Raw genomic sequence first — 15,000 nt, 5'->3', positions numbered from 1 at the left:
GCACAAAGTTTGAAGGACTGGTTTTTGGCATCTAGAATAACATTGACCATTGCACACATCTCGGAAGGAAGGACATAATCTGTGGAGACAAACCCTGTACCCTTCTTGAGCCACATCTGGAATGCTTGATCTGTTCTAGTAATACAAGACTCGATCATATCACAGGCCATCAGCTGCAAATAAAGGCAAACTTACAATATCTTTTAGAATTCTATACCAATTGTAGTACTTAAAACTTATCACTGGCCATCAGCTGCAAGAAAAGGAAAACTTACATATCTTTTTCTGATACTATACCAATTGTAGTACTTAAAACATGTTTCTGCAAGAAGTTAAACAGCTTGAGGCGAGGCAAATAATATTAAACATTAGCCTATACTAAGATTCATTGTTAGTTATAAATGATATTAATATGAAGCATGTTACAATTAGAATAATATTGCCTTTTGTACCTTTAAGGAACAATTCACATGAAGGGTTTATAAAAAAAATCCTGTGGTAAAATGAGTCTGGACATTCAACAGGACAATAACATAGTTTTTAATTAAAGTTGTGCTTGACTTACAAGGTTTGGTGTTAACTAAAGGCTGGCATTTCTTTTGTAGTATTTTATAATCAAACTACATTCATTTTGTGATATCGACAGTCTCCAGTTATCCTTAATATTGGGGTTCTTTTCAAGGGTTAAAGAAATTATACACTCATGCCGATCTCCTTCCAATGGGTATTACTCCACTGGCATTAACATCACAAGTGTTAAGAAAATTGTTGTGGCATTTGTGGTTTTCCAAAAGGAATACAAAAGTACTTTTTGTAAAGGTGTGCTTTGCCAAAGAATTTAAAATCAGAGATAGTACTGATTTTTTATATTTTTGGTATGATAATTCCAACAATTATTGATATTATTTATGTACCCATCAATGTACTGTAGTCCTATAGGCCACATACCCTTTACCTGGTGCTTGGGAATAGACTGGGTAATCAACGGTCTAAAATATGTAGAAATACACAATATGGATATAGATTAGTTTAGACTTAAGTGAATTAAGAACCAATTTTGTTTTCGTATATATAATATATATATATATATATATATATATATAATAGATAATATATATATATATATATATATATATATATATATATATATATCTAGTATATATATATATATATATATCATATATATATATATATATATATATTATATATATATATACATATATATCTGTATATATATATATATTATATATATATATATATATATATATATATATTATATATATATATATATATAATATATATATATATAATATATATATATATATATATATATATATAGGTAAGGAAATTGTAATAGTAACTGCAATGCCCTCTTAACCCTCTTACGCCGAAGCCCTAAAAATCAAAACCTCTCCTGTATGCCGGCGCCGGTTTGGAGTGAGAGCGGAAGCGGAAAAAATAATTTTTTCAAAAAATCACAGTGCGCTTAGTTTTGAAGATTAAGAGTTCATTTTTGGCTCCTTTTTTTTTCATTGCCTGAAAATTAGTATGCAATCATCAGAAATGTAAAATAATATCATTATCATATGTAAATAATGCGATATATGGTAGCAAAAAAAAATATATTCATAGATAATTGTATTCAAATCACGCTGTGCAAAAAACGGTCAAAGCTAACGAGTTAATTTTTTTTTCGTTGTATTGTACACTAAATTGCAATCCTTTTGATATATAATACATAGTAAAACAATAAAAGCAACCGGAAAAATATTATCACAAAATGATGTACGAATTCATAACGCGCGGACGTAAAAAAATGTTATTTTCAAAAATTCACCGTAATTCTAAATATTGTTCTAGAGACTTCCAATTTGTTTCAAAATTAAGACAAATGACTGAATATTACGATACTGTAAGAGTTTTAGATTAGAATTGCAGATTTCGACCATTTCGGACGAGTTAAATTTGACCGAATGTCAAAATTTTTAGATATATATTTTTTTATATGCACATATTTAAGAGATGGAAAAAGCTACAACCTTCAATTATTTTTTATTGTATTCTTCATGAATTTGCGCACATTTTGATATATGAAACTCTATAAAAAGGCTAATATGAAAAGGAGCAAATATTAGGATAATGCGATGTACGTATTTCGGAGACTTGTGGCGGCGAACGAATCGGCGCGCGGAGTGAAGGTAAATATATTTTTCAAAAATTCACCATAAATCACAATATTTGTTTTAGAGACTTCAAATTTGTTTCAAAATGAAGAAAAATGACGGAATATTACTAGGCCGTAAGAGTTTTAGCTTACAATTGCGTTTTTCAACTATTTCAGTAGAGTCAAATTTGACCGAACGTGGTTTTTTTTCTATATATCGTGATTTATATGCAAATATTTCGAAAAAAGAGAAAAGCTACAACCTTCAATAATTTTTAGTTGTATTCTACATGAAATTGCACACATTTTCATATATAAAACTTTATGTAACAGCTAATTTTAAATGGTGCAAACATTTCGACAATCGCACAAAAAAATAATGATTTTTTCGGAAGAGTTACCGCGCGAACGTAAGGAAAATGTTTTTTTTTTTTTTTCATAAATTCACCATAAATCGAAATATTGTGCTAGAGACTTCCAAGTCGTTGCAAAATGAAGGTAAATGATTGAATATTACTAGAATATAAGAGTTTTAGCTTACAATTGCGTTTTTCGACCATTTCGGTAGAGTCAAAGTTGACAGAAAGTTGAAATTTTTGCACTTAACGTTATTTATATGAAAATATTTCGAAACTGATAAAAGCTACAACAATGGGTTGATTTGTGTTGTATTGTGCATGAAATTGCGCACATTTCAATATATAAAACTTTATGTAACGGTAAATTTAAAAGGGTGCAAACATTAGGACAATCGCACGAAAAAATTTATCGAACGACGAACATGAGGAAAAAGTTTTTTCATAAATTCACCATAAATGGAAATATTGTGCTAGAGACGTCCAATTTGTTGAAAAATGAAGGCAAATGATTGAATATTACTATAATATAAGAATTTTAGCTTACAATTGCGTTTCTCGACCATTTCTATGGAGTCAAAGTTGACCGAAGGTTGAAATATTTGCACTTATCATTATTTATATGAAAATATTTCAAAACTCATAAAAGCTACAATCATGAGTATTTTTTTGTTGTATTTTACATGAAATTGCGCACATTTTCATATATAATACTTCATGTAAAGGATAATTTAAAATGGTGCAAAAATTATGTCAAAGTGACGAAATAATTTCCGAGATGTGTCACTGATACTTTTTAGTGCGATAAGAAAGAAATTCGCGCTTGCGCGCCTGCGTAACGATTGTAAACAAAACAACACCTTGATCCGTGAACTCCCAGCATCCCCCAAGGCGCGTGATACAAAAGTTTTCGGCTGGTAGGCCTATAAGTATTTTTCCGCGAATTTTTAAAAAAACTTTTTTGAGCCGACGTATGATACGTCCAATCGGCATACGGGAGACATTTTGACTCGACGTTTAATACGTCCAATCGGCGTAAGAGGGTTAACCTCTCAAATTCTTTGCTCTTTTTTGAATATGTTTGTCACTAAAAGCCTTGAGCTCCAACTTCAAAGATATTTGAAGAAATCATGATGTCTGGTAACATCATGATTAGGGTATCGCGGGTTCATTTCCCGCTACTGGACATCATGATTTCTTCAAATTTCTTTGAAGTTGAAGCTCAAGGCTTTGTAGTGACAAACGTATCCGAAAAAAGAGCAAAGAATTTGAGAAGTTAAGAGGGCATTGTGGTTACTACGATTTCATATGTATCTGGTAAAACGACCAGTATATATATATAATATATATATATATATATATATATATATATATATATATATGTGTGTGTGTGTGTTGTTGTGTGTGTGTGTGGTGTGTGTGTGTGTGTGTATGTGTATGTGTGAGTGTGTGTGTGTGTGTAACTCCAGTATATACACACATCTGAGTGGGGAGGGTGAGAGGGTCCTTGTCTGCTTGTTCTGTTGTAACCATTTAAAAACTGTAATATCTGTAAGACTCTCTCTCTCTCTCTCTCTCTCTCTCTCTCTCTCTCTCTCTCTCTCTCTCTCTCTCTCTCTCTCTCTCTCGTGCATAAAATGTGACTGAAAATATCGTTTATCAAAAAATATACTGCATTAACTGTTTACGCATGATTTCAAATAATGATATATAACTGCCTACTTTGAAGTAGATTAGATGTGTTTTGGGCTAGTAAGGATTCATAAATTTTCTGCATACCTTATAAACAACAATACTAAAGAATAATCCAGAGCAAAAGAAAGGTGAGCAAATACACCTCAAAGTGATGCATCACGAGAACACCTACGCCCACACGTCCATCTATGTATACACATGTGCACATTCATAAATTAAGACTGATGGGCAAAAGTAAAAATTCTAACTCAACACAGCTGAGCAGTTTACACAGATACATTACTTCATAATCTGCTCAAGCTTTTTGTTTCACTGGCATTTCAACTAAAGAAAAGCTTATTTAGTAATAAAATCATTAATATTTACGTAATATTAAAACCACTAAGTTCGCATATTTAAGTGCTCATAATTCAAGGCCACTATCATAGTTATCTATAAGAGATGGAAGGGAGTGATAAGGGGAGGGGAAAAAAACAAGCAGCCAATGTGAGAATATGTATAACTTATGTGATGTATACGTTTCTCAGCCACCCAACAGCAATAATTACTTGTAAAATGAAATTTTTCTTTTAAGTCAATAACAGCTGGAAAAGCCCTAAAGCAGACCTAGTCTTGACTAGACCTCCCCACTCAGCTCTCCAGGCCATCCCACCTGTAAGTGCTTACCCCCAGCTCACTCCTCCACAAAACTCAGCCACTCAATAGCAATAAACAAAATTATGTGGATAATAGCATTTTAAATTATGCTGTTGCTTTTAAGCTAATATCAACTGAAAGCTAACATGCAGATGAGGGCCCTCCCAGCTCTCCTCACTCAAATTCCCCACCATCCCTAGAATGCTTACCATCTCCACACCCTTCTTCAGCGTGCTATATGATTGTTAACAGCATTACCATGGTATTTTTCAAAGCATGCAGTTTTGCAAGTAGGAGATGCAGGGGCCTGTGGACTCAGAAGGCACATTTATCAACAGTAACCACATCTTGGAAGATCTGGGAGATGAGGCTTACTTGTTCTACCCCACCAAAATGTCTAGATATGCAGAAAAGGATGGGATACCTGGAAATTTCAGCATGCCAAATTTTCTCATGATACTCAGATGAAATCTCATGAGACACAGAAAATCATCACTATTATCAGATAAGGGGTGGGGGAGACACTGCTATAGGAACATCAACCCCAGACAAGTCAATACCTACCAGTAAAGACTGACAAGACTTCTTCAGTACAGGAGTGTTAATTCTCAACAAGAGAGAAATCCTCTTGTGAGATAGTATTGAAATAAATTTTGAAAGAAATATTCTAGCAGGATCCGAAAACATAAGCGGCAGAGTAAAACTCCCTGATGATGATAGCGTACACCTCTCATCCTTCCTTTCTCTCTTGCTAAACCTTTCCCTCTGAGGAAAAGGACCAACTTGCAGTCCTCACATGGGGAAGAATGAACACAAGCCTTACCTTAAAAATGACGACAAACTTTTGTGGTCTACAGAGGCATGAAGCAACTGCATGGCTACTCAAGAACCTCACATCTAAACTGCTCTTGCTTCATCTCCAAATAAGAAAAAACACAGCAAGCTGAGACAAAATTACAAAAAACAAAGAATACTATGAACAAAAACACAGGAATGTTAAACTTAACTATGTTCATCCAAGGAAAGATGGAGAGCTGTCACACGGAATGGTAAAAAGATACAGTGTGTGAGGAAGCTGGGAGATTCCCCTATTTACAAGTGCTTCTACGTGGCTATCCTCTTAACTACATTCATTCTGCTCTATGAGTAAAAGATATCTTCCACTTTAAAAAAGCACTGGTTTGAATTCCCTTCAGAACAAATGAGGTCCAAGAATGAAATAAAAGAAAAATATCACATACCTGTAATCTTTGTTCAAGACATTTTGCACATACCTTTAATCTTTGTTCGAGATGTTTTGCAAAGTCATGATCTGGCCAATGGAGGTCTCTAATAAAAGACTGTAAGGCATCCAGTTTCCAGAAGAGGTCCTCTGAGGTAGCACAGCCATTCCTGTTAAGTGATGTAGCAATAAGATATATGGATGCAAGCAATATATTCATATACATCTTAGAGAGTTCAGACTTACAGTGAGAACACAATAGTGTTCTGATTAAAAAAGAATTCTTTACTGATATGAATCTTATACATTTCTAAAAATTCTGGATATTACACAGCATTTCAGAGCATCTGAAGTTCAATTGTAAATATTCCTACAAACATTTTTCACAGTAATCGGACAGTGTGGTTTTATTGTATTCAAAACCACAAAACTATGAGAAAAATTTGCAATACATGAAGATATGACTTCAAATTTAGTTTATTATAAGCTATGTAAGTATTTTGAATGCTTTATTTTAAAAACTGTATATTAAATGTTTTAACATACAAATAATTACTGGATTCTATATGCTTAAAGGAATTCTCATTAAAATGGATACTCTATTTAAAAACAAAACAACACTATTAAAGCAAGCTACTTAATTAACCAAATTTGTGAATTTAGTACTTATAACACGACAAACTTTACAGCTGTGTAAATAGTATATTAAAGTATTAAGTATTATATGCTGACAGTAATTATCAGATACGTATTGGTAGAACATGGCCTCCAAGGTAGTTATGATCATAAATGACTGAAATATGCTCTTCATTATACAGTATGCTCGAATTCTTATGAAGTATTCATTTTGTATGGTAATATATGGTTGAAACATTATTTACAGGAAGTGTCTGCCTGAAAATCTTTTTAAATTTGTATGTAATTCAGCTTATTCACTGCTCTAAGAATGTGTTAATTTTCTTGAAATGAGTAATTAAAATAATAACTTTAAACATCATAATACATAAACATAAATATGGTCACCCCCCGGTATTTGCGTGGGATGAGTACCGCAACCGCCGCCCCAATAGCTAAAATCTGCAAATACTTGAAACCCCTCTAAAAATAATTATAACTGCTTATGTATTTTGTTCAAACATTAAAAAAAACACTCTAAAGACTTTTATACCTGATTATTTTAATATTTCACAAAAAATGCAATTATTCTTCACAATGATATGAAAATACTGTAATGAGTGAATATTTCTCTATGGAAAATACTGCAAATAGGTGAATTTTCGGCAAATATGCATATACACACTCCACAGAGAAATCCTCAAATAGGTGAAGCCACGAATCTGGAACCGCGAATTGGTGGGGTTCACTGTACACACACATTATATATATATATATATATATATATATATATATATATATTATAATATATATCAGTGTTTCCCCCTGTATTCATGGAGATGCATACCAGACCCCCTGCAAATAGCTACATTCTGCAAAAAGTTAAAGCCCCTAAAAAAAATACTTAAAACTGCCTATTTTGTAGTTAGAACTCAAGAAAAACCTACTAAAAATCTTTATACCTATATGTATATGTGTATATATATATATATATATATATATATATATATATATATATATATATATATATATACTATACATATGTATATATATATCTATATATATATATATATATATATATATATTTCTGGGCTCAGCTCGTGTCGGCCTATGAAAGTATCCTTAATATCATTCTTTCTAGGTAAATTAGCCTAAAATTACCAGAGAAAAACAAAATTAAGAAAATGTCAGTAAACTGACTCGCTCACTCTTAAAAAAGAAGTGTCGGTATGATATAGGGGCGATGTGGAACACTACCACGAGACAAACACCAATTAGAACTTCCCTATCAGAAATCCCCCCAAGAGGAGAGCTGATACCAACGGGCGATGCAGCCTCTACTACTACTACTAGAGGACGCCACGGACAGCAGCGCCCCTAGCGGTCATCCTTAATTTTTAGCGCCAGCGACAAGTCGCCATTTTCTTGTGCTTGTGCTTTTCTTGCGATTTATCCGCATCTTCATCATGGAACGCTCTGCAATTGCCACGGCTAAGTTAAGTAACTCATAAGTAACGTTTTACCGTATTTTTATCTTCCGGGTACCAGTATTTTCCTTTTTATAGGTCATATACGGTTCCCCGGTTGTCTCGTGGCGGCCATGCCGCCTCGTAAGAATTCCCGGTCCTCCATACTGGGACTTCTTATGCTTATGGCTTACTTTATCACATTCATTGTTTACATCGAGTTTTAGCTAGTTCAGCCCTTCTACCATTCTCTTAGCTTGGTATTTAGGGCTATTATTATTTTCGGTCCCAGCATCCCGGCTCTTGCTCTACATCGGCTATCGCTGGCTCCGAGTAGGCTCCTGTTTTCTCGAACAGTCTGCCTCCTCCTGGGCTTCTTTCTCTTTTACTAAAAGTGTCTCTTCTCCTTTCGATGTATTTTTATTATTTAGGGTGTTTAGGCTAGCCTAGGTGCTTGTTCCACATATTGGTACAGCTTGGTTCACGTGGCCCTACCACGGTTGTGTTGCTCGCGGCCTAGGCCACTTGCGGTCACGTGTCCTATAGCACCTTACCCTGCCCCTTTCCCTTCCCTCCCTCTCTGATGTAGGGAGGGGCTGGGGGAAACCCCCTTGGTTGTTATAACAACCTCATCGCCTTCTCTCACACTCTCGGAGGTGACCGGTGGGGTCCCCCCAGCGGGGGTATAGGGCGACCACCTTATAAGGTACCGGGTCTCCATGCGGGTAGTTTGGTGAGGCGGGGAGGGAGTAGGCCATCCCTCCCCCTTTTCTCGCTCCCGCCGTGTTTCGCCGGGACCTTCCTCCCCCCTTCCTCCCCCCCTCCCCATTGCTTAGCCACCTCCTCCAGATACGTAAGGAGCCTTCCGTCGCAGCCGGGGCCCCTTTGGTTATAGGATATTGGCTCCGCTAGCGGCAGGGTGGGCGCTATGAGTGGTCGGTTGCTTTGCCTACTATATCCTTATATCTCTCCCCCCGCTACCGGAAGGGAGCTTACCCTTACCTACGCACTCTTCTAGTAGACGGGTGGAGAGTAGTTGTTTTTAATTTTGTTATTTAAGGATATGTACCCTAATTATAAGATATTTTACAATGATTGTGTGTTATTATATTATTTTTATCAACCATCCCCGCCATTGTCCGTCGTGGTTTTCCATTACCACCACTCTAGTTGGTTGATTCTTGTGCCTCCGCCATGGGCGGAGCCATAGTCTATCTTCCAACCTGGTTACCACACGTATTTTAGCGGGGCTCTGGTTTATCTAACTTTATCGCTCCGGCACCAAACGGAGCATATGTTAGGCTGTAAGTGTTTACTCTGTACTAACATGTACTTTTTCACTTACAGGCTACCAACTGCCAGGTCCCAGCCTGTAATGCGACGCTCTAAGACCCCTGTGGACATGACGAGTGCAGGTCTCACGCCCCGTGTGCCGTGTGCACGTCGTACAATGAGACGATCGTTTGGCACCCAGAAGCCTGCGCTATATGCTACGACCTGGTCGGTCAGCTGGGAGATGGGGTATGTCCATTATAGGCTTACTTATGATTTTACTAACAACTTCTAGTCGTAAGTTTGTTAACCCTGTCCACAATTGGTAGCTAATCTCACCTTCTTTCAGGCTAGCGGTGTGAGGGAAAGTCGCCCTCGCCACCATGAAAGCGTGGGTGGGCGGCTTTGGGAAAAAACGCCGCCAAGGGCCAGCCCTACATCTTGGATAGGAAGCTGGCCATCCAGATCTTCCCCGCGGGCAAGTCGACGGGCTACGTCGACCCCTTGTCCGCTGCCCCACTGATAGCCTCCATCCTAGCAAGACCTCCAGCAATCGTTTGGGGTCGTAGCATCCCAGGAGTCGGTTTCCGGACGTCGCTGCTCTGACCTGAACCTTGATCCAATGGCGGTAGTTAGCGAGGATTTTTTGTTGGTTGAGGTAGGTTTGTCGGGCGCCCAAGTCTTTCCTTGGGCGCTCCTGGATCTTCTCCTGTCCCTTATTCTTCTTCCGCCTCTTTCCAAGGCTTTGCGGGATCCGAGATCCCTAGCCGCCCTCCCGCTCTCTCTGTACCTCCTAAGGAGAAGGGAAAGAGAGAACCGAAGACCTTGTCTAAGTCGACTTCTAGGAAGTCGTCTTCGTCTTCTTCGGCCAGGAAGTCGTCGACTTCATACGCCGATGCGGTGAAGGCTAAGCCGAGCTCTTCCCAGTCGAAGAGCTCCAGAAGCAAGGCTTCGAAGGAGAAGGCTCGCGCTACCACCGAGTCACTGCCTTCTCCCGCCGTCCGCTGCCTCCTCTCGGCTATGCCGGCAGGGGTGGCAAGCACCAGCACCTGCGTTCCCCTCTGCTGTCTCACCATGGGATGATGGAACAGGTAGGGGTGCTGGTAGGTTCCCAAATTTCAGCTATTGGGGAACACGTTTTGAGCAAGATGTTGCGCAAGCAATTATCGAACAGTCTGTCTCAAACTGGACAGTCTATCCAGACCTCTCTAATAGAATGAGAGAGAATGAGGACCGAGTTGGCTGGGCTAACTCAGGCTCCTCCCCCATCTCTCCCCTGCATCTAGCACGGGGATTCTCCAACTTCCGACTTACGACTCCTTGCCAGCTTTCTCTATGGGAAGGAATCCATGGAGAGTAGCGGCCTACGCTCCTTTTAAGGACGGATGATTTCGATCCCGGAGTTTTGGTACCGAAGGATTGAGGACTTCGAGTTCTACCCTCCGGGTCTGACGCAGCCTTTCATGGGGTATATGCTAGGCTGACGCCAACGGCTCTCACGAGAGAGGACAAGATCTCGAAGGAGTCAGTTCTCTACAGTAGAGATCACGCCCAGCGAGAATGGGTTCACTGCCTTGAGGACTGGGAGTGTACTAACACTAAACTCCAGGCCTACAAGAGTTCCCTTCACTATTTTCGCGACGGAAGAGGAGGTCTCTCTTCCGTTCGCTACGAAATTTTGGTGGAGAAGGCTCTTCAGGCAGTCCTCAAGGATGAGCCCATTTCCACAGTTTGAGGGAGTCGGAGTCTACTCTCCACTCTTCCCCGCCTTCGGAGAAGTTGTGGGAAAACCTGCCAGCTAACATTCGCGCAGGGTAAAACTCAAGCCGGACTGCGCCATGGACCAGTTCGGTGAGAAAAATTACCTAGGCTGCCGGTATTCCCTAATCCAGGCAGAGTTCGATGCGCGAACTAGGTTTGGCAGGTCCCTCAACTCTCTCATCGTTACGGAAATGGCTGCTCTTTCCTACGCTACGGAACCGCTGTTCAAGATTCTGGCGAAATCTCAATTTCAGACGGTTCTGTCAGACGCTTTTGACTTCTTCCAAGCCAGGAGGAACTGCCGGAAGCATTGGTCCTTCAAGAGTGCACTATCAGGCATGAGCCTAATAGACTCTTGGCTGCGATGCATGTGGGGAGGCGGATCTCTTCCCAGAGTCCGCAGTGAACGAGTCCACCACGAAGCTGCTAGACTCAACCAGAGCCTTAGAGCTAGGTGGGGTATTTCCTCTAAGAGGAAAAACAGGAATCCGTTCCCACTGCTGGCAAGACACCAAAGAAGGCTGGTAAGAGGTTCCAGCCTTATAAAAAAACTTCAACATCAGCAGCAGTTTGTGCAGGCAGTCCCAGTTACCCAACAGGGACAACCTTCCACATCCAAACAGACCCAACCTTTCCTCCTGGTGCCCCAGCAATCTCAACCATCTACTTCCTACGCTATCTCGCCGGCCTTTAACCCTGCTTATGAGGCTCAAGGCTACTCTAACCGAGGGGTAGGGCGAGAGGTTACTTTCGTCAGCGTGGCGCAGGAAGGGGCACAAGGAGTAGGCAGTTCAGGAGGAGGGCGTGGTGGCCAACCCGCCCATCAGCAATGAGGCTCCCCAGGTAGGAGGGAGGCTGTTCCTCTTCCGCCACAGGTGGGGGTTCAGCAATTGGGCACAGAGCATAGTGTCCAAAGGATTAGGCTGAGTTGGATCAAAGATCCCCCTCCCAATCAAATCATTTCATCAGGTACCGTCAAAGGAATTGATAGATTTACGCGGAAGAACTCCTTCAGAAACAAGGAGCTATTGCGAGAGTCAAACATCTAAAATTTCAAGGGCGCTTATTCAGCGTGCCAAAGAAAGGCTCAACAAAAAGAAGGGTAATCTTAGACTTGTCAAAGCTAAACTCTTTCATTCGCTGCGACAAGTTCAAGAGCTTACCCTCTCGCAAGTAAGGACCCTACTTCCGCGTGGAGCCGTCACATGCTCCATCGATCTTACAGACGCATACTATCATATCCCTATAGCCAGGCACTTCCGCCCATTCCTAGGATTCAGGCTGGAAATCAGACATTCTCATTCAAAGTGATGCCTTCGGTCTGAATGTAGCCCCCAGGGTAGTTCACAAAGATAGCAGAAGTGGTTGTACAACAATTGAGAGCTCAGGGAATCATGTAGCGGCATACCTCGACGATTGGTTGATCTGGGCACCAACAGTCGAGGAATGTCTCGAAGCTACCAAAAAAGGTAGTTCACTTTCTGGAACATCTGGGGTTCCAGATCACGATAAACAAAACGAAATCCAGACTTACTCCGGAATCTCATTTTCAGTGGCTAGGAATCCAATGGATTTGTCTCCCACAATCTATCAATCCAGTGGCCAAACGGAAGGAAATAGCAAAATCTGTCAGGCAATTCCTCAAATGCAAACAGACATCAAGAAGAAACCAGGAGAGAATCCTAGGGTCTCTTCAGTTTGCTTCGGTAACAGATATCCTTCTGAAAGCAAGGCTGAAAGATATAACTCGAATTTGGCGGTCAAGAGCAAACTCCAAATATCGAGACAAGTTGTCAGTAATTCCACAGATCCTCCGCAACCAACTACGGCCTTGGTCAAAAGTAAAGAACTTAGCCAAGAAGGTACCCCTTCAATATCCCCTCCCAGTGTTAACCATTCACACGGATGCTTCCCTGTCCGGTGGGGGGGATACTCTCAGTTCAAACAGGTTCAGGGGACTTGGTCAGTTCAATTTCGCCAGCTCCACATAAACGTGTTGGAAGCAATGGCAGTATTTCTTACTCTGAAGAGACTGCTTCCCCCGAAGAAGTCTCATCTAAGGCTAGTTTTGGACAGTGCAGTGGTAGTTCCATGCATCAACAGAGGAGGTCAAATCCAAGCATGTGAAACCATGTCATGATAGCCATCTTTGCATTAGCAAACAAACACAAATGGCATCTGTCTGCCACCTCACCTGGCAGGAGTAAGAAATGTGATAGCAGACGCCCCACTGTCCCGGTCAGTTCCTCTGGAATTCAGAGTGGTCTCTGGACGTCGGGTCATTCCAGTGGGTAAGCCAGAGAGTCCCAGTCTCCAAGTGGATCTCTTCGCCTCACAAGCGAACCACAAGCTCCCTTGCTATGTGGCCCCCAACCTGGACCCTCTGGCTATGCCACGGACGCCCTGTCGTTAGATGGAATCAGTGGAGAGGATTTATATTTTTCCTCCAGTGAATCTTCTCTTGAAGTCCTAGACAAACTAAGGTCTTTCAAAGGGATAGTAGCTCTGATGGCACCGGATTGGCCCAAGAGCAACTGTATCCTCTTCTTTTGGAATTGGGTCTCCGACCTCAACGGATCCCCAATCCCAAACTGTCACAATCAGTACAAATGAGGACTGTGTTCGCTTCCTCAAGAACTCTCCAGACCCTAACTTTATGGACTTCATGAAGTTTGCGGCTAATAAAGATGCTGACATTGATCCACAGAACATTCTCTTCCTAGAATCAGATAAGAGAAGTCAACCATTAGACAATATGACTCAGCTGTTAAAAAATTAGCATCTTTCTTGAGAGATTCGAACACCACAACCATGACAGTTAATTTGGCTATATCCTTTTTCAGATCCTTGTTTGAAAAAGGTTTAGCAGCTAGCACGATTACCACTCACAAATCGGCTTTGAAGAAGAAAATTCTTTCAAGTAGGTTTTCAGATAGATTTGACTGAATCTATTTCACATCTATCCCTAAAGCCTGTGCTAGACTTAGACCTTCTCAGAGGCCTACTACAGTTTCATGGTTCTTAAATGATGTCCTCAAACTAGCTTCAGATACTGACAACTCATCTTGTACGTTTCATTATGCTCCTGAGGAAGACATTATTCTTATTAAGCCTAGCCTCAGGAGCTAGAATTTCAGAACTGTCGGCTCTATCCAGGGATGCGGGTCATGTGGAATTCCTCCCATCAGGAGAAGTTCTACTTGCTCCGGATCGTAGCTTTTTAGCCAAAATGAAGATCCTCTTGCAAGTGGGCTCCTTGGAAGGTTATCCCACTTCCACAGGATCCTTCTCTCTGCCCAGTATCAACTCTTAGAGCCTTTCTTTCTCGTACTTCTTCTAGATCCTCAGGTGCTCTCTTTATGAGAGAAAAAAGGTGGTACTTTATCAGTTAAAGGCATTAGACAGCAAATCCTTTACTTCATTAAACAAGCCAACCCTGAGTCATTCCCAAAAGCACATGATATCAGGGGAGTAGCCACCTCAATTAATTATTTCCAACATATGAACTTTGAGGATCTTAGGAAGTATACTGGATGGAAATCCCCGACAGTCTTTAAACGGCATTATTTAAAGTCCTTGGAATCTTTAAAGTTTTCAGCAGTAGCAGCGGGAAACATAGTTTCCCCTGATACTGTTTAGTAGTTGTAGTATTGATCCAGGTCTCCTTTCTACCTACTTCAACCAACATGCCTCAACCTATCGTCAGGCTACTCAACATCATAGCCTTAGCCGTTGTTTCATATAGTGGATTGTCCCTTATTTTTTTGCTAGGGACAACCACTTTTGTACTGATATGTACTTCAGTGTACCTAC

General features: G+C 40.2%; 1 protein-coding gene across 19 annotated transcripts in view; it reads right to left on the bottom strand.

Moving 5' to 3' along the window:
* LOC135212647 (calcium-dependent secretion activator-like) overlaps nucleotides 1–15,000 on the bottom strand; it is a 1,046,064-nt gene that overhangs the window by 119,730 nt on the left and 911,334 nt on the right. For all 19 annotated transcript variants that reach the window (XM_064246274.1, XM_064246275.1, XM_064246259.1 and 16 more), the window contains 2 exons: nucleotides 6,126–6,243; nucleotides 1–173 (listed from right to left, as the gene is read on the bottom strand). The exon at nucleotides 1–173 is cut by the window's left edge and continues 19 nt beyond it. In XM_064246274.1, coding sequence (XP_064102344.1) covers nucleotides 1–173; nucleotides 6,126–6,243 — 291 coding nt within the window. The remainder of the gene's footprint in view (nucleotides 174–6,125; nucleotides 6,244–15,000) is intronic.

This window comes from Macrobrachium nipponense, chromosome 41 (genome assembly GCF_015104395.2).
Source record: "Macrobrachium nipponense isolate FS-2020 chromosome 41, ASM1510439v2, whole genome shotgun sequence".
Taxonomy (NCBI): Eukaryota; Metazoa; Arthropoda; class Malacostraca; order Decapoda; family Palaemonidae; genus Macrobrachium; species Macrobrachium nipponense.
Note: the sequence above shows the minus strand (reverse complement) of the source record. Positions and strands in the feature narration are given on the sequence as shown.